General features: G+C 41.1%; 1 protein-coding gene across 2 annotated transcripts in view; it reads right to left on the bottom strand.

Annotated features, from left to right (window-relative positions):
• Positions 1-24,608, bottom strand: part of OPCML (opioid binding protein/cell adhesion molecule like) — a 1,421,771-nt gene that overhangs the window by 11,881 nt on the left and 1,385,282 nt on the right. For both annotated transcript variants that reach the window (XM_020963819.2, XM_020963818.2), the window contains 3 exons: positions 15,481-15,618; positions 14,854-14,974; positions 11,135-11,286 (listed from right to left, as the gene is read on the bottom strand). In XM_020963819.2, the coding sequence (XP_020819478.1) occupies positions 11,135-11,286; positions 14,854-14,974; positions 15,481-15,618 (411 nt within the window). The remainder of the gene's footprint in view (positions 1-11,134; positions 11,287-14,853; positions 14,975-15,480; positions 15,619-24,608) is intronic.

Below are 24,608 nucleotides of genomic sequence, written 5' to 3'. Positions count from 1 at the left end.
TCTCATTATAGCTCCACCTAAGCAGCTCTGTGATTTGGTCAAGTCACCTAGACCTCAGTTTCCTTACTTGTGAGATAGGGTGTTTGGACTCATGCTTTCTTAGGTTCCCTCAGCCTCTGACATTCTCAGATTCTCTCTCTAAGGAGGAATTTTGAGAGACAAAAGCTGCCAGCAAAGCTCCCTGCAGTCTGATTCATTAATTTCAACTTTACAGTAACCCTAATTTGACTGGAAAAGCTGAAAAGAAAGGATTCCTCCCACTTGGACCTCTGGATGCCTTCACTGTTTGCTCTCTCTCTGTCTGTCTTTCTGTCTCTGTCTCTGTCTCTCTCTGTCTCTGTCACTGTCTTTGTCTCTCTCTCTCTCTGTCTCTCTCTTTAGCAGTTTAAGAGCTAAAGTACATTTACCCAAGCACCTGCAAGGACAAAGCACCTGTGGTTAAGCAGCATTGCTGGCTTCAGTAAAAAAGGTGAAGGGAGGAGCAGCATGAACATCATCTACCTGAGACCTGGGATGACAACATTTTTAGGTTCAGCATATATGTAATAACATATCTTAGAATATGCTATACATATTTTACACACACATATGAATAGGGCAACTAGGTGGTGCAGTGGATAGAGCACTGGGCTTGGAATCAGGAAGACTCATCTTCATGGATTCAAATCCAGCTTCAGACACTTACTAACTGTGTGACCCTGGGCAAGTCACTTAACCCTGTTTGCCTCAGTTTCCTCATCTGTAAAATGATCTAGAAAAGGAAATGGCAAACCACTCCAGTATCTTGGCCAAGAAAACCCCAAATGAGGTCACAAAGAGTTGAACATAACCGAAAAATTACTGAAGAATAAAAATATATGTATAAATTTGATCTTCACAACAACCAGGTAAAGTAAATGGCATCATCTTTTATTTTCATCATTTCCTTTTTACAGATGAGGAAAATGAGGCTGAGAAGGTAAGCGACTTGTGCAGCTAGTCTGAGAGGACTTAGTCTTTTTGTAGACTTCCTGACAAGTCCAGCACTCTATCGTCTCTATCACCTTGCTGTCTCAACATGGTTCATGACTCAGTTGCTTTAAATTTGAGGGGACTTGCAGTAAGACATTTTAAAATTTCTACTACAGAATTCAGGATTCTAGAAGTGGAGCATTCCTAGCCTTCTAACCTGTTGCATGAAGTAGACCTGGCCAAGGGTCAAGGGATGAGTATGTAGCTAGAGACTAAAGTAAAAGGCTTCCCTATGGAATAGCCAACAACATACATGATGTGGTTGGAGCGGCCTTAAAAGACTCATTCCTTGTCCCCTTATCTGGGATGTATGAATGACAACATAAGAGATTTGTTAAGACAAAAGATGCAGGATGGCAAGTATAATACCAAGCCAAGGACAGATTCCTGGGATACTTCCCTAGAGACTTGTCAGTAATGTGACATGGACTGATTAATGACTGATGTTTGGATCCAGCAATCCAGTTCTGAAACCATCTAATCAATCAGTCAATAGAGATTTATTAAATACTTACTGTGTGCCAAGAACTGTGTATCTTATCTAACTGTATTGTGATCTAGCCCCAATATGTACTTTGAATACCATAAGCCACCATATTTTCATTTAAGCCACTGTAACTAAACAGCATTGTCTTTTCAGAGAAATATCTAAGCTCACTATCAGGAGGCTCTTCAAAGGGAGGATAGTACAGTGGATAATATGATGAATTGGAGTCAAAGGACCTAGGATCAAGTTTGGGCTTTGCCATTTATTAGCTATTTGACCTTAGGCCAGTCAGCTAACCTCTCCACATCTCACTTTCTTTATCTGTAAAATGAGGTGGCTAGACTCTAGGGCAGGGCTAGGGAACCTGTGGCCTAGAGGCCTTAATAAAAGGATTTGTTCCGTGAAGTTCAGATTCAGTAAAAGGGTCACACTTGAGGACCTACAAAGCTACATGTGGCCTCAAGGCCACAGGTTCCCCACACCTGCTCTAGGGCCTTTACAACTCTGAATCTATGATCATGTATTCCAATCCCTGCCTGATGTGGGAATTTAAAAAGAAACAAAACCCATTTTAGTCTATGGCATCAAAAGTATGAGATTTGGGGATTAAATCAAAGCATTCTCAGAAATGCCTGAGTCCTTTAAAGACAACCCTGAAAAAACTCCCCAAAATAATCATGGCTTTGCATCCAGTGCAAAGGCCACCTGGTCTACCTGACTCCAGGTCAGCCTCGACACTAAGTACTGAAAACCTTTCTTGGAAAATCCCATCTCCTTTAGAGAACGAACATATTCTGAGCATCCAACTCTTCAACCAGGCCCAGGAAAGTGCCACGCTTAGGGAATCTTTCTACATGCCTAGTTAACACTGATTCGAGTGAATTAGAATGGCTGTTACACACATCAGCCCTAATTAAATATCTTTCAGGTAAAAATTGAAAGTGAGGACACTGATTCATACCCTTTCCCCAGTTCTCATCCCTTCCCCCTTATCTTTTTTCAGTGCCCAAAATAAATCTCATCCTTTGCTGAATCTGTTCTATGCCAGAAGTTGACAATCTTGGGAAGCAAAAGCTCAAATGATTATGCAAAGCCATGGGGTAGACTATGAAAGACAAAAGACACCTGGAAGACAAACACATCAAAGAGAATAAGTCATCCTTTAGCATAGAAAAAGGGAGAAGAAGATAAGACAGAAACGACCCCATTGCAGAGTATGCCAAAATAGCATCAAGTTGCCAGTCAGTTTTTAAGATCAGTTCATACAAGACAGAAGAATTCTTTGGCTAACCGCCAGACCTTCATTCAGCAGGTGCAGAGATGGAAAAGAATCCTACCCAGCTTCCAGAAGCCATTCCTCATGGCCGATGAAATATGGTCCATGTTATCCTCTCTAAGGCAGCTGTGGTAGAGTAGAAACAACATTTGGCTTTTTCTGAGTCTCAAATGGGCAGGTACTTCTCTCTAAACTCAAATTTCTCTAACTTTTGACTTGTAAATTGGGGTAAAATACTTGGACTACCTATTTTCTAAGTGTTGTTAGGGGAAAAGCACTTGGCAAACTCTAAACATCATAAATTATTCTTTGGTGGATACAAGATGGCAGAGGGGGGAAAGTACTTGACTTCATGTGAGAAGGCCTGGGCTCCTATCTCAGTTCTGTCTTTTATTAGCTGTGGTCAAGTCACCTCTCTTTCCTAAGATGGAGCTTCCCCAAGTCCAAAATGAAAGAATGACACATACAAATGGAGGAAGATAGAGAACTGGCCTCTTTGTCAAGAAGATCTGGATTCAAGTCCTACTTCTGACACATATTGGCTGTGTATGACTGCACAAACCATTTAATCCTTCAGGATTTCAGGCACTGGTAGAGGAAGTCTTGCAGGCTGCCTATACTGAGAAAGTCACAGGAATAGACGGACATTAAAAACAAACAAACAAGCAATAGCAACAACAAAAAAAAACTTCCCATCACTTTCCTCAGTGACTTCAGAAATAGCAAGAAGAGCATAGGATTAGGAGTCATGAGAGGAGAGTCTAAGTCCTGACTTAGGCACTTACTAGCTATATGACATTGGGCAAGTCGCTTAACATCCCGGAGCCTCATTTTCCTCATCTGTAAAATGGGACTGTTCCTATTGGAGTTATATTCCCCACAGGATTATTTTGAGGAAAATGCTTTGCTCACCTTTTCAGTATTAGGTAAATTTGAATTAAATCTATTAAGGACTAGGCTTTTTAAAGTCAGAATTTAGATGATTTTTTTAAAAAAGCAAACTAGGTAAATATGACTGATATTTACAGAACAGTGCTTCAAACTCTAGGTCTAGTTATCCTAGACTCAACAATTTACTGCTATATTCAAGAGTTAATTAATGAACCACTTGAGTGGCAGGTGTTGAGAACCAACTACAAAAGCTAGCATGAATCTTAGGAAATAAGGTAAACTCAGGGACGAGATCCTGCCATTTATAATATTAAAACCTTGTGCACCTTGCAAGAAGTAAATAAACTAAAAATGTCAAAAAAAAATTTCCTTCCATGTTGCTTTGGAAATCTAATACATTTCTTCTGCAACAGTGGACTCTATGACAGAGATTGGATGGGAGTGGCAGGTCAGAGAGTGAAGGCCTAAAACAGCCTAAGAAAGTAGAACTTAATGATATAAGGGAGTGCTTAACAAACTATCATAAGATATCAAAAAAAGAGAGAAGAATTTCTTCAGGAAATTTCTACAGAGTCTGTAAGTAAAGATGTGAACTGTCTGACCTTTCTAATGGGGAAACAAAAGGATAATGACATTCTTAATGATTAAAAAAGAGGAGCAAAGAAATCTAATTAGACAACATGTGTATGGTACTTGTTGGTGGAACATAAACCTATTTTCTGCAGTGCCAGCTGATGAAGGCGAATCATTCGCCTTCAAAAGGAACTTTCCCTCTATTGTTCTTAATTACAGCAGAAACATGGTTCTGTGTTGTATTACAAGCAAGCCTGGCCAGGCTTTGTAGTGCAATTAGGATTTCTGTATGAAGAAGCAAAAAAGAAAAAGGCGCCATCTTTGTTGGTGTTCCTTAATTCTCTCCAGTTTGTTCATTCCACAAAGATGAAAGCTTAAGAAGTGGGCATCAAAAGTTAATTCAAATCTGTTGGCTCATCATAAGCTTGAGAGAAACAAGACTTTAGTCTTTGCCTTCCCGTAAGCTCTTGTGTCTATGCTGACATCAGCATGCCCTCCCCCCCCCCTTCCCAAGTGCCATGCGTAAGTGTTAGAACTCTAAATGCCTAGACTAATAACCAGATGTCAATGATTCAGAGAGGGGAGGGTGGGGAGAGAGGACAACAAGGAAACTCATCAGAAATGAAATGTGAAATGTCTGCATATTTTTTTCTAATATGTTGACTTTTTGCAGGTTGGGGAAAATACAAGTGATTACACTGCTTCCATCAGCCAAAAGCAATGGTATTTCTCTCTGACTCATTCCCTCCCACCTGGACCTAAACTGTGGATTTTTTTTTAAACACCACACACGTTATCAGCAGGAAATGGACAAATACGTGCAGCCTTTGATGTGATGCTTCTTCAGGAAGAAATCTTATGATGAGCTTCTTACTAAACTATGAATTGGAAAGTTTGATGTTATCTTAAATTATCTGGAAGTATTGAGACCCAAAAAGCCTGATTATAATTAGGGCCTAGTGAAGGCTAAGGAAAAGGTCAGAGAAATAGCACCCCAGATTGCATGGGTGGCACTGAGATCAGGGTTCTGGTCATCATTTAGTTTTCTCTTGGATAGTGGGTGGGCTCAAGTTAAAGAGATAGTGAAGGTATAGGGAAGATCTTTTTCTGGATTATCAATAAATCACCCAACATTTATTAAATACCTTGTCAAGTAAGAGGAAGGGTAGTGCATTAGATAGAGAACAGGTTCTGACACATGGTGATTCTGGACAAGTAACTTAACCTCTCACTGTTCTAAACAAGGCAGTAAGTTTGTAAGTTGTAGAGAAGGCAGCAGCCTGCACTGGTAGAGGGAGTTTCCTAACAAAGGAATTGCACACAGCAATGAAGTCACAGGACCAGTCCCTATTGCTATCTCAACTATGTGCCAGAAACTATATTAGGCACTGAGTAGTAATAACTACCTGCATTTGCATAGCACTCTACAATTTAAGAAGTTCTTTCTCATACATTAATACTTTGGAGTCTCATAACATTCCTGTGAGGCAAAAAGAGTAGGAACGATTTTCCTCATATTATACTGAAAAGGCTCAGAAAGTTTAAGAAACTTGTCACAAGTGGTAGAGCTGGGACTTAAACCCAGGTTTTCTAATTCCAATTAATTAATTTATTTATGTTTTGCTTTTTGGTGAGGTGATCAAGGCTAAGTGACTTGCCCAGGGTCACACAGCTAGTATATATTAAGTGTCTGAGGCTGGATTTGAACTCAGGTCCTCCTGACTCCAAGGCCAGAGCTCTATTCACTGCACCACCTAGCTGCCCCCTGATTCCATTTTAAAGCAGTAAGGGGGCATATAAGTCATCTAATTCAACCTATTCACTTTATAGGTGAGGAAACTGAGACTCAGAGAGATTGTGAAACCCCACACTGGGACACACCAACCTTATCACAAGAAGCATACTACTCTAGTGGAAGTTTGCAGGAAGAATCTTTAAAACTCTCGAGATCAAGCTTCTCAGTCCCATGGTGCCACTTGAAAGAATGGAGCAAAGGTCTAAGTCAGATTTCTTAGCCTTGTTTATGTAATGGACCCCTTTGTCAGTCTGGTGAAACTTATGGACCATTTCTCATAATAATGTATTTAAAAACATAAAATATATTTGATCATCAAAGAAACCGAGTGAAATTTTCTTTCTCTTTCTCTGTCTGTCCCTCTGAAAAGTTCACAGACCCCAGATTACAAACCACTGTTCTAACTGAAGCTATATTAAGAGAGCAGAGAGAAGGCAAGTAAGTCACTGGTGGCTTTCTTGCCTGGGAGGCAATGAGCAGGGCTCATCTGGGAGTAAGGTAAGAGGAAGGTTGGCAGTGGGAGAGATTGGTCTATAGAAACTCTGAACCAGTGAGATTTGGCTTGTCGAGGTGCCTAAACCAATGAGTATGGTGGGTATGGAGAAAGTAACACTGGTGAAATATAATCAAGGCACCTCCCTCTTTCTGCCTACCATTGTTTCTACTGGTAGCAGAAGCAAACACTGCAGTCATGGTTGCTCTGGGCAGCCTAACATTGCCTGAGAAAAAAATCCAGATGCCCGCTTGTACCACAGCATACCATTTTCATTTGCAGTTCTAGCATTCCTATGAATTACCTCCATTCCTGACACTTAATTCCTTAATGTAACTAATTTATGCCACTCCAATTTCACAGATAAAATGTGAGAAATCTGTTTTCCTCACTGCTGCATCTCCTCCTGTTTCCCGGCTTTGTTTGCTTTTTCCTGTGCTTCGCCCCTGCCAGCTCAAGTAATCCCAGCGTTTATATGCCTCATTAGGCTCATTGCACTCTCCATAGTGCCTGATGTAATCAAGTCAAGAAGCCTTCCTCCTTGGCCCTCTCTGGGCAGAGTCGTGAGGTCTTCTCCATGGCAGAGATGCCAAATAAGATTGCCATGCTGATGAGAATGGGGAAGGGGGAGTGGCTTCTCTGTGAGGTAAAGCTGTGGTCATCCTACTGAGCCAGAGTGGACATAAACTAGGCTGGATAAACCGATCCCTTGCTGCAGGATGGCTAGACATGATGTCAGGATGCCAAGGTACCAGTGGGGAATTTGAATCGCCCATTCTACCTAATAAAATGCAAATACCTTTTGGAGTACGGTTCTCCTGATAGCCTTGGCAACTGACATCATTTTGTAAATGAAGGGTTATGAATTTGGAGAATCAGTTTCCCTTATCTTATTTTTCTCATGCCTTTCATCTTAGAATCATATGACTTTAGAGATGCGAAGAGTTGAGAAGATATTCCCCTGGTATCTGGAGTGGATATAGAGTAGGAAATAATAGGATAGGTATACAGCCAGCCTCTGGGGGAACCAAATCTCCCTTGACTTTAGTTTCTTGATCTATCAAATGGTATAATACCTTTAGGCTAAAGGTCAACGGGTTGGACAAATAGGATTTAGTTGTTGTCACTCAGTCATTTCAGTCATGTCTGACTCTTTGTGACAAGATTTGTGGTTTTCTAGGCAAAGATACTGGAGCGATTTCTTCTCCAGTTCATTTTTACAGAAGAGGAAACTGAGGCAAACAGGTTAAGTGACTTTTCCGGGTTCACTCAGATAGTAAGTGTATGAAGCCGTATTTGAACTCTGGTCTTCTTGATTTCTGACCGAACACTCTATCCACTGTGCCACTTACCTGATTTCTAAGAGAAAAGGAGGGGAATTTTTGAAGGGTACTCGGGAGGGATTAATCTGCTGGTCAGAATTAATCATTTCTCATTGCCATCATCTATCCCTACCCTTGTTACTGTTGGCCTAGACATTTCTCAAACCCCACACTTTTCAAACTGTCATTTCTTCCATAATGATCTAATTTTTCCATCCTACCAATCTTTTAGCCCATCAAGGAACAATCCTGGAAATAACAGCAATGGAAGTATTAGTAGGAAGTCAAATACTTTGCATTTATTTAGTGATTTTCCTCTTTTCCAAGTACTTTTATGTGATATTTTATTCATCCTTACCACTGTGAGAAGTAGGACAGTTACTATTATTTACATTCTCCAAACTGGAAAATTGAGGCATAAAGAACTTGATCAGATTGCTACTTGTAATATTCATAATGCTTTTCAGTTATAAAGAACTTGACACCCATTGTATAATCTGATCCTCACAGCATTCTCCCCTCTGATACTGCCTCCACCGTGGTACAGACTCCCATCTCCTCACAGCCAGCCTATTGCAGTAGCCTGCTGATTGATATGCCTGCCACAACTCTCTCCTCACTACTGTCTGTCCTTTACTCAGCTGACAAAGTGATCTTTCTAAAGTACAGATCTGACCAGTCACTCTCCTACTAAAAAAAATTCCAGGCTCCCTATCATCTCTAGGATCAAATATAAAATCCTGTCTTTGGTGTTCAAAGCCCTGAATAACCTCCCCCCACCAAATCTTTTCAGTTTTCTTACAACTTGCAACCCTCCCGACCTTTTCAGTTTTTTTTTTATACCTTCTGCCTCCCTCCTATCCATGGACTCTGCTACCCAGTGACACTACCTTTCATGGTGTTCCTTGAACAAGAAACTTCATCTCTCACTTCTGGGAATGTTTACAGGCTGTCTTCCATGCCTGAAATACTCTTCCTCCTCATCTCCATCTCCTGGAGTCTCTGACTTCCTTCAAGTCCCAGCTAAAATCCCACTTTCTACAAGAATCCTTTCCAGATCCCCCTTCATTCCAGTACCTGCCCTCTATTGACTATTTCCAATTTATCCTATATATATCTTGTTTGTGCATAGTTATTTGCATGCTATCTTCACCATTAGATTATAACCCCCTTGAGATCAGAGACTGGGTTTTTTTTTGCCTTTCTCTGTATCTCCAGTACTTAGAACAGTGCCTGACACATAATAGGTACTTAAATAAATATTTATTGACTGACTAAAAGCATTAAAAACAAGCATTAATGGCAAACATTAAAATTTCAATCTTGCCTATTGGGACTTTTAGAGGCATTAAATGACTTGCTCAAGGTCATACAACAAATAAGTGGGAGAGCTGGGATTTGAATGCAGATCTTTTCACTCCATATCCAATGCTTTCCATTAAGTAATTTTTTTAAAGTATCACATAGCTGGCCAGTGGCTCCAACCCTGATTTCCTGACTTATAGTTCTGTTCTGTTTCTACTTGATCAGAATACCTACTAGTGGCAAAAACAGGGTGAGAAATGTGATGGCAGTATCGAATGGTAGACATGCATAGTTGGTGATGATAGGTTAGCCTTGGCTGACCATGATTTCAGAGGAATGACTGGGGGTGGTGGCTGCAACCCTGGACAATTCAGATCTCAGCACCTCCTACACTAGATTAGTTTCTAGACTTGGATGTTGGGTTCAGCAATGTACTTGAGTACCCTGCCCTGCTTATCTTCTGAGCAGTAACTCTAGCGCTTATTGGAAGAAATCAAATCCCAAATATAGGCCAATTCCAACTGAGCCTCTCCTTTGAAAAGGCAGCCTTTTCATAATAAAGCTTTGAACATATCTTTGTCTCCAAGGAGAAGCTACACTAAATTCAATGCGCTATCTCTGCAGGTCAACGTGAGGCATTCATCTGCTTTGGGCTCCCATTGGATCCCCCTTGTCTTGTACACAAATCAGGGGTGCTCATATCACCAAAAATATAACCCACTTCCAATTTATTTTTGCAAGGCAAGTAATGATTATATCTCCAATGTGTGCATGGCAAAGTCACTGTACTTTAAGTGAATGTTACCAGGCTGTACAATCTGAGACCCTTGAAGTCTATCCTTTAGAGAGAGATCAGTTAGGGGGGTGGAGCAGGCAAGGGGGCTCTGAAGTAGGCTTAGGTTCAAAAGCATCAGCATAAAGGCAGGCAGATGAAGAAGGAACATGCTGTACCCACCTGCCACTGCTGATGATGGGCTTATTTCTAAGACACACACAGCACAATGCACACACAATGCAGAGAGGAAACAAAAGACATAGATCACAAATTTGAGATGGTTGATGGATAAAGTTTAGCTAATGTCAATGCTGAAAGCTTGTTCAGGGGTCCAAGGTGAGCATGGAAAGTTGATGTCCTCTTCGCTCTATGCACCAGATGCTCCCCTCTTACCAAACTTCAGCAGATAAACAAACAAACAAATAAATTCTATATGGCATACATATATTCCCCACACTGGGACCTATGGCACATGAAATGAGAAGCTGAGGGGACATTGTCACAAAGGGATGGGCATGAGATGTTTGGGGAAGTAGGAACAGCTGTGATAGGTTTCAGAAAAGGTTTCATGGCTTGGGAGTACACATCCCTACATATTAAAAAATAGTCCTTTCAGGGAATAATTAGATATTTGAAAGGGGAGGGGTGTAGCAGTACTTGGGTTTCTGCTCTGTTTATTCCAGTAGATTGAGAATAAAAATGACAGCAGAAAGTTGTCTTAAACACTGAAAAAGAAAATTCACTGGAAGCATTGAATATTGTGACCAAAGGGACCTTGGGAATTCATTTTACCCATCCCTCAACCTCTAGATGATACTGCATTTGAACTCTCAATCATAATAACTGTCTACATTTCAGCAAGTCAGACACCATTGAGGCTGGCTTAATTTCTTTTCTCCTGTGACAATCAGAGGAATGTTAACTAAAGCCAGATGCATGCCTTGTAGTGAGAGTAGTTACACTGAAACCACCTCCCAAAGGGATCGGGCGACATTATTCATCTTATTAACAACATCAAATCCTCTGGGAGAGCAGAGAAGGGGAAGAGTTCATTATTCCTTCACTCTCAGGGGCACAGGCCATGCATAGTCTCAGTCTCAGTCTCTCTCTCTCTTTCTCTTTCTCTATCTCTGTCTCTCCCTCTTCCTCTCTCTCCAGCTCTAAAACTACGCCCACTAGAGACATAGACTTATTTTCTGAACTCACCATACAATGTGATGCTGGCATTTGTATTCCCAAGCTTGTTTGTCGCCACACAAGTGTAGTTCCCATAATCCTTTTCTGAAACATTGAAGAAAGTCAGTGTGGACATGCGGCCTTTATTCTCAATTCTTACTCCATCCAGGCCAGTGGCTAACCTGAAATGAGAGGGTGACACTATCTATATGGTTCTATAAGACAGAATAAAAAGTCAGACAGAAAGATGCTGAGCTATGGATACATCGGTACCACCTTAAAAATACTCACGTGGTAATTCTACCTCCTGTATAAAACCCCCCTGTTCCTCATCCTCATCTCCCTAATTCCAAGCATCATCATCATCATTACCACCATCAGGAGCAAAAAGGAAAATCTGGTCATCAGAGAACTAGAACTGGAAGGAACTTTACAGGCTAACTACTAATCCCCTTCCATCAGTTGCCAGGACCACCAAAAAGGGCTTGCCTTGTTTATGCCTGCCTCTCAAGCAGCCATTCCATTGCACTCCAGGTACCCTTTCTGGCCATCTACAGCTCTACAATGCATGCCTTGTCTCTGCCTGGGCGTCCTCCATGGTCCCTCCCCTCCTAATCCCTTTCCAGAGATACACACAGCTGCCTAAACCCTGAGACAACTCTACCCAAGGCCAAACCCCTATGCATAAGGATAACCTACCTGAACTCATTCTTCAATGATTAGCATAATTCTACCCCAGAATACCTACCCCATCTCAGTGATTCTAAACACCTAATTGCCATTGTTCTAACCCTGTTCTTCAAACCTGTATTCCCATTCCCCTCAACCTAACTCCCTCCCTCAATATCTGACTCTAAAACTACCAAACCCTTCCACTCTGCTCTCTACAATGCTAGGTCCAGGTAACAAACTGACTATCAATCTTAAACCTTTGCTTTTCTCTCTCCATCTATCTTTCTTGTACTCACTGAGACCTGGCTCCCTCCTGATGACACAGGATTTTTATTCCTTGCTTTTCATTGGTACTTCTAGGCACTCCCTCTACCACCATCATTCAGTAACCTCTCTTTTGTTTTTTTTGGCAGTTGGGGTTAAGTGACTCGCCCAGGGTCACACAGCTAGTAAGTGTCAAGTGTTTTTAGTCTGAGGTCGGATTTGAACTCAGGTCCTCCTGACTTTAGAGCTGGTGCTCTATCCACTGCACCACTTAGCTCCCCTGCCTCTCCTCTTTTGAGTAACCTCTCTTCATTCAGTCCATATTTATTATCCAATCAACATTCTGGTGACTGTTTTCTACAGATCTCCAAGACACTCTCCTTCCCTCCAAAGTAACTACAGTGCCTAGCTCTACATTATCCTCTCCTTCCCAACTCTGTTCATTCTATAAATCCAACTTGCATATTGGTACTGACTTAAACACCCCAAATTCTCAACTCCTCAATTTACTAATTATAACCCTCTCCACCATCTCACTACAGCTATACAAAGAAATGGTCATACCCTTGATCTTACCATCACCTACAAGTGTTTCAGATCTAATTATTTTTTATCTGACAAGTCTATTGACATTCTGCTTCTCCCTGTGCCTTGCAATGCCAATCCCTGTTCTTCATCCTCACTGAAATCTCCAGTCCTCTTACGTCTCAATTCTTTCCCTGGTCATTAATCCTGGACTGACTACGCTTTTCTTTCTTTTCCATCTTGACCTCTTGGTGAACTAGTTGAACTCTTGCCTCTTTATCCTAAAAAGATCTTGCCTTGGATTAGTCCTACCATTCACTGCCTTCATTCCTACTTACAGGCACTGGGGAACAAAGTCAGAAAAATTCATGAAACCTGTTGATTGGGCCCTGTATACATTTGTTATGTAATCCCAAATAGGTCCTCAATGGGGTAAGGCAATCCTTTTACAACTTTCCAGATCGTTTCTATATTCCATTTAGTACAGTGGTTCTTCCAACCTTTTAATTGCTCCCTAAACATCCTAAAGCTCCTCTGTCTCCAATCTTCAGCTGAGAACTTTGCTTCATATTTCACTAAAAAAAAAAAAATGAAGTCACTTGCAGAGAGCTCTTCTCCTCCGTTCCTCATCTCATCATTCAAATGTCTTCTCCCACTTCAAAGCCACTTGAATACATTCACCCATTTTACATGAAGAGGTGACCCTTCTCCTTGCCAAGGAAAACCCCTGTCCTTACATAAGTGATTTGGCTCCATCAGATTGCCTCCTCTATCATCCCTACTTTCCCACTTATCTTAAATGGATCCTTTCTACTGGCTGACTCCCTTCTGCCTTGAAATATGCAAAATGTATTCCCCATCCTCAAAAAAACCTCACTTTATTCATCCATCCCTGCTAGATATTGTCTCATTTCTCTCCTCCATTTTGGCTGTTAACTCCTTGAGAAAGCTATCCATAATGGGTGCCTCCACTTGTTTTCTTTTCATTCTTTTCTTAACTCTTTGAAGTCTGGCTTCCCATCTCATTTGCTCTCTCTGAAGTCAATAATAGTCTCTTCATTGACAAAACTAATAGCCTTTTCTTAATTGTCATAATTTTTAACTTCTCTGTCTCTTTTGAAACTGTTAAACACCCTCTTCTCCTTAATACTGCTTCTTTCCAGGTTTTTGGGACACTGCTTTTTCCCTGTTTTTCTCTTAACTTTCTGACCAGTCATTTTCTGTCTCCTTTGTTGGATCTTCATATGCTAACTGTGCATAATGCCCAGACTATTGCAATAACCTGATGGTTGATTGATCTCCTTGCTTCAGGTCTCTACCCACTGCAATCCATTCTCCATTCAGCTATCAAATTTTTCTTCCTAAAGATCAATTCTGACCATGTTACACACCACCTTCCCCCATTCAATCAACTTCAGTTTCTCTCTGTTACCTTCAGGATGAAACATAAAGCCTCTCTTAGACTTATAAAGCCCCTCTTAACCTCATCCCTTTCTACCTCACCAGTCTTCTTTCCCCACAATATACTCTGTGACCTAGTGACACTGACATCCTTGATGTTCCTAACACATGACACTCCATATCTAGACTCTGAGCATTTTCATTGGCTGTCTCTGATTTGGGGAACACTCACTCTCCTTATCGATTCATCCTAGTTTCCTTGACCCCCTTCAAATCTTAGTTGAAGTCCAACCTTTTGCAAGAAGCCTATTCCAGTCCACCTTAATCTTCATGTCTTCCCTCTGAGACCACTTCCAATTTAGTTGTACATAGTCCTTTGCATGTTGTCTCCGCCTTTAGACTATAAATTCCTTGAGAGGAGGGACTGTTCTGGTTTTTTGGGTTTTTTTGGCATTCTCAGGGTCCAGTGTCTGGTACAGTAGGCATTTAATAAAAAGCTAAATGACTGAGTGATTGAAGACCAAGTAGATTAAATGACTTGCTCAAGGTCACAACATGAAACATCAGAGATACAATTCAAACTCAGGCCCTATAGGCATTCTTTCTCTAAAGGTAGGGATATTTATATAGAATAAGAGATTTTGAACAAATTCATTGAATACAGAGTATGAAACAGCTATCTTAACACATAAGTTCTAGCAAATTCTTTACAACTTGACAAGGAGATGTATTTGTGGGAGATGCCACAGCAGCAAGAACATTTTTGCTATTTCTACACCTTCCTATCTTATTACTCCCACTGGTAAATAAAAGGACTTGAACTCAAAAGAGATGTTTTGATCTATTTGCTCAGCTTCAAAGTAGCCCCATCTCTTATTTCTGGGTACCTGGTTTCCTCCTTGAACCACTGGAATTCGGCCAATGGGACAGCAGAAGCTTCACATCTGAGAATGCCCTTCTGACCCAGTGACACCCCGGTGTTCTTGGCATTTGAGATATAGGGAGGATCTGCAAAGTAAACAGTTAGATCATAAAAGAGTTGCTAAGGGAGCCCTTCCATGATGCCAATAATTTCCTAACGATATCTCTTGAATCTAGCATCCCAAACAACAATTTCCCTGTTAAAGATATTACATTTACACTAATACTTATTTAATGGATTCTTCCCAAACATGTTTTGCTTTCATAAGGCGTGTAAGGGAGGGAGACAACTTGGTACCCACAGATACAAAACGACCCATCTGAAAGCTCAGTAGGAATTACAGAAGCCAATCTGATTTCAAGAAAAAATACAGACAGAGCTGGATATGGGAGTATGTACCTTGATAGGGTATTTGACTGAAGATACCATCCTGAGTCATTCAGTAAATTGAATAGGATGAGGCCCCTTCTTTCTTTGCTCCCCTGACCCATTATTTGCCCATTTACCCCAACACACACACACACACACACACACACACACACACACACACACACACACACTTCTTGAGAGCAAGCTTTGAATGACAACTCACAGTTCACGGTGATTTTTACTTTCCGCACATCTGGAGCAGCAACATCATTCAAGGCGCTGCATTCATACTCCCCAGACTGGTCCCGTGTGATACCAGAGATCTCCAGATACTCATCCTCACTCACGAAGCCTTGACCTTCTGGAAAGAAAAAATCAAATGGGTTAAACACTCTAGTACCTGGGGGCAGAAGGCACGAGTAATCAATCAATCAAAAAGCATCTATTTAATACCTGCTATATGCCAGGCGCTGTGCCAAGTGTTGGGAATACAAAGACAAGAGCAAAATAGTCTGTGCTCTTAAAAAGCTTACATTTAAATAAGGAAACAATATATCCATATACAGGTTGATGTAAGGCCAACAGAAATTAAATAGAAGGTAATCTTGATGAAAATGAATGAGTAGATGGGAGGGGGTAGAGGGAGGTTGGATCAAGAAAGGACTTGTATGGAAGGTAGAAAGGTATTGAAAGAAACCAGGGATTCCAGCATGTAGAGACATTGAGAGAGGGAGGGAGGGAAGGGGGGGGAGAAAGAGAAAGAGAGAGAGAGAGAGAGAAAGAGAGAGAGAGCACATTCCAGGCATGGTGAAGAGCTAGAGAAAAAGCACAGAGAGGAGAGATGGTGTGGAACATCAGGCCAATATGACTGGATTGTAGAGAGAATGAGGGAGATGGTAGGAAAAGGAACAGTAGGTTGTTAGAAAATAAAACGAAACTTTACAAAGGCTAAAACCATCAAAAAATGCATAATGGATGTTCTATGTATGTGATTCAGGAACTTTTTGAAGAAAAAATGGCCACATCCATTAATGGATGTTTAATTAATGGGTTTGAAACTCATATGAAAACAAATTTATTCACAAAAATATGCATGACTTCTGACTTTTTCATGGAGTAGAAAAGCTTCTTAAAAGCAGAGGCAGTAACGATTATATAAATACTAAGTAAAGACTTAAATGAATGGCTGCATGGGTAAATTAAAATTGGGCATATCAACATAAATAAAGGAGGTTTTAATAGTAAAGTGCAGGTGGTGAAGAGGGAAAAGGATGAAGAATTCTGAGTGGATCAACACACAACACTTAGTGCCCTCACGATAATCCATATGGACCTACGAAATAGCGGAGTCACCAATTGGATGTTTCACTCTTGGAGATTTGTAAGATTTTCAAAAGCTATTCATTGCTAGCAGCTGTAAAGAGCTGGAGCCACCTTCCCTCCCCCCATATTTTGTACTCCTCTGTAAAATTCTAGACTAGGAGAACACAAGGACTAACTTGGTGCCTATGTGTTGAGTATCTCCAAATACAATCTAGTAAAAAGTTTTTCCTGTGAAAAGCTAACCCAAAAGGGATCTAAAAAAAAAAGGTTAAAGATTTCATATTTCTTCTAGGCCTGTGGTCTGATTCTTTTTTTTTTTTTAAGTCCTGGGCCCATGGCTTGGTATGTGTCTTAATGAATAGTACCAGCAAAACTTTTTTTCAACATGCATGGGAAAGCTTCTTCTGAACGTGTGATTGCTTCTCCAGCCAAAACTAGAGTCTATTTTCGGGTGAATGTGAGGTGAGCAATGCCATGCAGCATGGCTTGGAGATTATCACCCTCTTCCTCATCTTCAGTATTGTTGCTGCAGTTCAGTCATTTTTCAGTCACATCTGACTCTTCATGATTCCATTTGGGGTTTTCTTGGCAAAGACACTGGAATGGTTTGTTGTTTCCCTCTCCACCTCATTTTACAGATAAGGAAACTGAGGCAGATCAGGTGAAGTGACTTGCCCAGGGTCACACAGCTAGTAAGTGCCTGAGGCCAGATTTGAACCCCAGAAGATAAGTCTTCCTGACTCCAGGCCCAGCACTCTATCCACTGTGCCACCTACCTGTCCCATCTTCATTATAACCAGTATTTCAAAAAGTGCTTTAAGGTTTGCAAAACACTTCATAAATAGTATCTCATTTTATGCACCCAACAACCTTGGGAAGTAGGTGGTATTATCATCCCCATTTTACAGATTAGGAAATGGAGAAAGCCAGTAATAAGACATGCTTTGGTTTCTCTTATCTGCCCCTAAATCCAGATAAAACAAGTAGCCTTTAGTCTATACCTATCTCTTCTTCTACTGCTGCCAGGTCCTTTATCCTCGCTATCTTTTCTGATACCATCCCCCAGTGCCTCAGGTGATATCAACAATGCCTAGACACTGCTCTTTCCTTCTTCTTGAAGACTGGGTTTAACTTTGATCAGCAGAAGTCTTCATTTCCAAAGTGATTTCTGCTCCAGGCATCACAAGATTTCTAAATCTAAACATTCTTAGGAAAGAAACCCAGGCTCAAAACAACACAGCCAAGTGCTTTCTCCCCCCCTAATTCCTGCTTCTCTGGTTCCACAGTTACCAATCTTGTATAGATTTATCCTTTAAGGCCCAGCTCTGGATCATAAAGGCCTCCCTTCCCTCCACAAATAGCAATGATATTCAGATATTCACATACCCCTTTGAACCTCCCCATTTTACTTTACCACTCTCGAATGTAAATATGCAAAAGATCTATAACTTCATCGGCATAAAGAATATCTACGTGGGAACTTCCTCCACAAAAGCAGAAGACAATGTATTAATGACTTAGTAGATGGCACAGTGGATAGCATGCTGGGCCTGGAGTCAGGATGATTCAGCTTCCTGAGTTCAAATCTAACCTCAGACACTTACTGGTCGTGTGACCCTGGGCAAGTCACTTAACCCTCTTTGCCTCAGTTTCCTCATCTGTAAAATGTGCTAGAAAAGGAAATGGCGAAACCATTCCAGCTTCTCTGCCAAGAAAACACCAAATGGGGTCATAAAGAGTTGGACAAGACTGAACAACAACAAAGTAATTAAATGAGCTGCCTAGGGCCATAGAACTAGAAGTTTTTAGAGGCTGGGTTTAATTCAGATCTTTATTACTTCAAGCCTAGGATTACAGCCAATACAAAATGCTGCCTCCACTGCAATTCTAATGTCATATTTTATTTAGTAAAGGAAGTTAGGTGGCATAGTGGAAAGAGTCCTAGACCACTAGTCAGTATGACTTGAGTTCAAATACTGCCTCAGATATTAGCTTTGTGACTTTGGTCAAATTCCTTACCTTCTCTTAAACTCACTTTCTTTATCTGTAAAATGAGGACAATAACAGCACCTAGTATAAAGGGCTGTTATGAGGAGCAACATATGAAAAGGTCTTTGCAAACCTTAAAGAGCTATACAAATACTAGCTGCTGCTTCTCCTCCTCCTCCTTTTCCTCTTCCTCCTCTTCCTCCTTCTTCTCTATATCATGATGATTAGTGCATGTGTTATGCCTCCCCACTAGACTCCAAGTTCCATGTGAGCAGAGACAAAGCCTTAAGTTTTTAAAAATTTCCTTGCCTTCCCTCCCCTATAACACTCTACCTCCCCCAAGTCTTTAAAATGGAGATCTATACATAACATTTACTTAATACATTTTTGTTCAATGTTGTTAGAAACAGACTAAAATTATTTTGCAGGCTCAATTTACTTCCTTGCAAATATTGGATTGTATATGTGTATTTATGTGTATATGTATGTATGTGTATGTATTATGCATTTTGTATATGTTTGTGTGTATGTGCATATGAGTATGTATGTATAATGTGTGTGTGTGTGTGTGTGTGTAGGATCTCCTAAAAATAATGCTTCATTGCTCTTCCAAAATGTATTATGAGCATTTGCCACGAGTAATTAAAAACAAACTATTTAGCCAAACAAATGAGTACCCTACCATGGGGCTTGGCAGGAGCCTCAGGCTGGGTCACAGGTTTCCATTCTTACTTGGAGGGAACAAGAAGTCCTACTAGGTCATATCACAGAGTCTGCCCCAGCCAGATGCTTTGAGATTCCCCCCGAGAAAGGAACCTCCATGAACACCAATCCATCTGGAAGATGTTTATTCTCCCCAGTGAGCAGGGATTTGGATTTATGCCCCAAACTACCAAGCTTCACCCCAAGAAAGATAGATGCTGCTTGCTGAGCTGGGAGTGTGTTTTATTTGTGGCATTTATATCAGTGGGACAGAGCCTGGGCACCTAGCAGTAAATAACTGGCCTACATGGCTTCCCCCTGGAATGTGGGATTTTATCACTGTCATCTGTTATACCCTTTTCCTAGGAGCCTTATGTGACAAAAGGAGAGCAGGAAAATTTTATAGGAATAGTTGAGAGTCTTCCTTCCTGCACTGGAGAGCCTCTTTGTTTCTTTGGCAGTCAATAGGATTTATTGAGTAGAATACAAGCTCTTTGAAGGCAGGGCCATTTTGTTTTTCCTGTATCCCTAGAGACCAGAATAGTCCCTTGTATTAGTGGGCACTTAACAAGCATTCAGTGAATGTTATTAAGGACTCATCATGCAGAGAGTCATACAGTTCTAGAATAATAGAACTGTGAAATGTCAAGCTTGAAGGGACTTTAGAAATCACTCAGTCCATTCCCTTTGTAACAGGGCCCTGGAATTTTGCCTTTTCAACAGGGCTGGAAGCAATATTTCCAACTATGTCCCTCCTACTTAAGTTTTTCTATTTCTTTTTTGAAGCTACTCAGGGTAATTTCTGTGGTTTATTCCTAATTACTAGGCAATGATGGAACCCAGAAAAGCCAGTGGAAAAGAGGTAGGGTGTTTTACCCCAGCCTTAAACAGTCTCAGTGCCTACTACTTGGGAAGGACACACCCTGAGATCAGGAAAAACTGAATGGAATTCAACTGCCCTAATTTGGCTAGAAAAAAGGGAGGAGGCAGCTGGTTGAGACAGGGAATTAGCAGAAGTTTGCACAACTGGAAATGTGTGAGATAGCTAACAGGTAATATTGATTCTACTTATTTCACTGTAAAAGTTGTCATACTTTCCTGACAGTCACCAAAAGCAGGGCAGAGTGACAGTGGTGGAACAGAAATTAGTAGATAGCTGAGGACTTCCTTGATCAAGAAGAAGAGGTCCGAGGCCATGCTAAGACCTGCAGGACCTTGCAAGGTAATAGCAGGGATACACTGCATCGTACGTTCATGGATTTTAAGCTGGAAGACAACTTAAGTCTAGTCAAGAAGCTTTCATTAAGTCTATACTCTGGGCCAGGCACTGTGCTAAACTTTAGAAGGAATTTCAGAGGCCAATGAGTCCATTTTACATGTGAGGAAACTAGGGCACACAAGAGTTAAGTGATTTGGCTAGGCTCATATGCCTGGTAAGTATCTGAGTCAGGCTTTGAACCCAGGTCTTCTTGACTACAAGTCCAGAATTCTAGCCATTAATCCATGCTGCCTGTTACTTATCATCTCAGAGTATTAGAGTTGCCTAGAGCTCTGAAAGGTTAAAAAATTTCTTTGCCCCAGTTCATATAGACAAGTGTGTGTCAGAGGTGGGCCTTGAACCCAGGTCTTCCTGATTCCAAGTCCATTATTCTCTCTACTAGGACATGTTGTATCCTTCCATAGCAGAGCAGAGTAATGGGAGCTATAGAAGAATTCCTGAATCAAGCTGGATAGTTCCTAGTTCAACTCAGGGACTAATGGAATTGGCCCTGAGGAGTGTGATAAGGGAAAAAGCTACGATATGGAACAATAAACCTAGGCTTTGACTTTTCCTGGTTCTGTGAGTCAAGGGTTATGCATAAGGTGGGACTGAGTCTGATTTCTTTCTCACTTGGTTGGAAGATGGGGGCACTGGAGAGCCAAGTTCCAACTCTTTATGCACTCTGGCACTTGTCCTTTCTGTGTTGAATGTAGTAAACTTGCTATATGTTGCAAGGTGTGGCTAGTTTGGTTCCTTGTAAAGGCTCTTTGGAGCCATCCGAATTACTTTCAGGGAATGCCATCAAGTATGAACTCAGTTTGTCCATCAGAGAAAAAGAGGCATCCTGGCTATAATTCATTTTACATAAATGAGAAGACTGAGGCTGAGAAAGGCTAAATGATTTGGCTAGAGTCACACAGTTAGTGGAAGAGCTGCAACTAGAAGCCTCATTGTCTAAATTTCATTCCAGTGAATTGTTCAGTCTAAGTCTGGGCACTTCTCTTTTTACTAAAGGCCATGGGATATCTTTGGGCTTTAGGGGATATGCTAGGAGTCAGGAAGCCTAGGTGCTGCTTCCTACTTTTCTATTGACTGTATCTGATAACGAAAACAATAACAACAACAAACCAAAACAAAACCATTAGCTCTTTTCTTCCCCCAGGTTTATGACCTGTGAAATGGGTATGGAATACCCAAACTCACAACCATTATGAACACAGAGAAAGAGTTCTACATTCTATATTTAAGCTGTGTTGAGTCTTTATGAAATATTTGAATGGAAGAAAGGATCTAAGTTGCTAAATGCCTGAAGAGATAGGAAACTGCTGGGTTTAATCAAGCTTCCCTTGCCCTTCCCAGTTCTTGTTAAAATATAAAATGCTGATTTCATGCTGCAGAGAAAGAAGGAAAAAGGAACAATTTTTTCCACCCCTTTACTGGCTGCCAGGAATTCAGAGCAGCTGACTAGGAGCTGGAGGATGGGAAGGAAGGAAGAAGGGAATAGGAGAGAGGAGCAGGGGAAAGGAAATGAGGAAGAAAGAAGTGAGTCTTAGAGAAAAAGAAATATTAGGGGAAGAAAAAAAAAAGGAGGGAGGTGGTAAGTGAGAAGGGCCGGGGGACTTTGGACATGAATTGTAAGCTTACACTAGAACAAGGATCTTAACCATTTTTGGACCACAGTCTCCTTTACCAGTTTGGTGAAGCCTGTGGACCCCTTATCCGAACAATGATGTTGTCTACATTAATAATGGAAGAAAATGATATGTTTTAGTTAGAGGTAAGTGAAAATAAAAATAAAATTTTTTCTCATTCAAGTCCATGGTCCCCTTGAAATCTATTCATACACCCTAGGTTAAGAGCCCCTATACTAAGAGAGGAACTACTACAAGCCCCCCATATACTTTCTGCAGGAACACATAGCCCTCTGCTCCTCTCCCAGTCTATCCAACAATTATGCTTTGTTACAGAGGTGTCTTATAATGAGCCAATAAACCAGGGTCATTATGGACCTGCTCTATCCTCTCAGTTATCTCAATAAAAGATGATTGGAAGCAAAAGAAAATAGATTCAATGAGTCAGTGACAGAAATACATAAATAACCAGAGGCCTCTGAGGGAGATAAGCTCAACTCAGTACATTAAGGAGATTAGCATCTACAAGGATACAAATGGGGACTTTCAGAGGGTGTCTGTATGACAGATGAAAGGCCATCCATCAGAAGATGAGGGGGTCGCACCAGGGCATGACTCTGTCTGGGCCAGCTCGGAATGCATGCTGCACACTTGCCATCAGGTGAGGGAGCACCCTGGGCCTGGGAGCATTGCAGTAGCCCTTTCTTTTGCCAATCTGCTTCTTCTAGGATGGCATCCCTCCAAGGACTGGCAGCACCCAAGGAATCATATCACGAGGGCATAGCTTTGTCTTGCCAGTAGATGTACAAAGACATTCTTGCACAAGTGAGAAGAGCCCCCTTATGTACTTGATCTCCTCCCCTTTCCCCTCTCCTCCTCAGACATTTGAGAGCTCATTAAATGAAAGGTCTGAGGCAGGGACACAAAGAAACCCAAGCAGATGATCCCTGCCCTTGGGGAGTTTATAATCAAGCCAAACAAACATAAGCCTTTAGGCTGCCTTGTTGCTGTCAAGCCTTTTTCTTAAGGTTTGTGGAAGATGATAAGAGAGGGAAACTGAGGTTTATAGGAGTGAAGCCATAATAGAGCAAGTTGAAGGCAAAGATGGAATGATGTAGACTCTTCTGGGATTCTTCTTCTGTTGTCCTTTCAGTCTCAAATATCACAAAGTCCTGCCAACCATTTATACATAATATGTCTTGGACCCAGCTCTTCTTTCCTTTTCTTTGCCCTAGGATCACAGAATGTTCCAGGAGGAAGAGCCTTTGGAGAGCATCTCCCCGCACAGCCTGCCTAATAAGGAATCTTTCCTTTTGATAGCATCTCTGACTAATCATTACAGAATCAGCCAATCAATCAACAAGCATATTATTAAGCATTTATTACGTTCTAGGCGTAGTACATACAATTACAAAAAAAGAAATAATCTGTACTTGGAAAGGAGTTTATATCCTAACTGGGGAGACAACAAATGCTTGTAAAATTATGTGCAGAATGCATATAAAAAGCTGAAGGGGACATCAGAGGATATCTAAGTCTATCCTCTTATAGCATGGGCTCAAAGGTAGAATTGGAACCCAGGACCTTTGATGGCAGATCCAGAGCTCTTTCTACCATGCTATCCTCCTTCTTTAGAATGAGAAAGAATGGGATCACTAAGCCTTGGCTGTTAAATGACTTGCCCAGGGTCACATTGCTAATAAATGTCTTGGGCTGGGTTTGAACTCAGGTCCTTCTGACTCCAGGGCTGGTGCTCAATCCACTATGCCACCTAGCTACCCCTATATCTTCTTTTTAAAGTACTTTCTTATATTTTTTTTCCAGGCTATATGTTGTCTTAAAAAAAAGACCCTTTATCTTTTGAATGTCCTCTAGCCCAGGCCCTTTTCCCCCCATGCTAGGGGATGTCATAATTTCCAGTTGGTCTCTCTACATTTAGCTTCACTTTCCTCCATTTCATATAACGTACACCCACCAGAAAAACTTGGCTCAAAAACCAGTTTCAGTAGACTGCTGCCTTTCTTAAGAACCTAGAATAACTTCTTATTGCCTGTTGTCATAATGATGATGATGATGGTGATGATAACATTTATATAACACTTTAATGTTTGCCAAATACTTTAAAGGCATTATCCCATTTAATAAATACAGCTACCTCTACTTGACCTTCAAGGCCCCTCTACCAGCTCCTCTAGTCCATTGCCAACCATCTTGCATAGTATGCTTCAGTAGCCTAGATCCTTGGCAATTTGGCCTTCTGATTCCTTCAGTAACCTGTGCTTTTCTGCTCCCTTTCCCATTGGTAAGGTCCTTCAGAAGGTGTGGATGAGGGGGTCCGTTTTGGGAGCATTTACATGGCCCCTGTGTGAGCTGGGCACAGTGCTAAGTGCTTCACAAATATCTCATTTGATCTTCATAGTAACTCTATAAAGTAGGTGCTATTAT

The sequence above is a fragment of the Phascolarctos cinereus genome, unplaced genomic scaffold (genome assembly GCF_003287225.1).
Source record: "Phascolarctos cinereus isolate Bilbo 61053 unplaced genomic scaffold, phaCin_HiC Scaffold_726;HRSCAF=1367, whole genome shotgun sequence".
Taxonomy (NCBI): Eukaryota; Metazoa; Chordata; class Mammalia; order Diprotodontia; family Phascolarctidae; genus Phascolarctos; species Phascolarctos cinereus.
The sequence above is the reverse complement of the archived record's forward strand: the minus strand, read 5'-3'. Positions and strand labels throughout refer to the sequence as shown.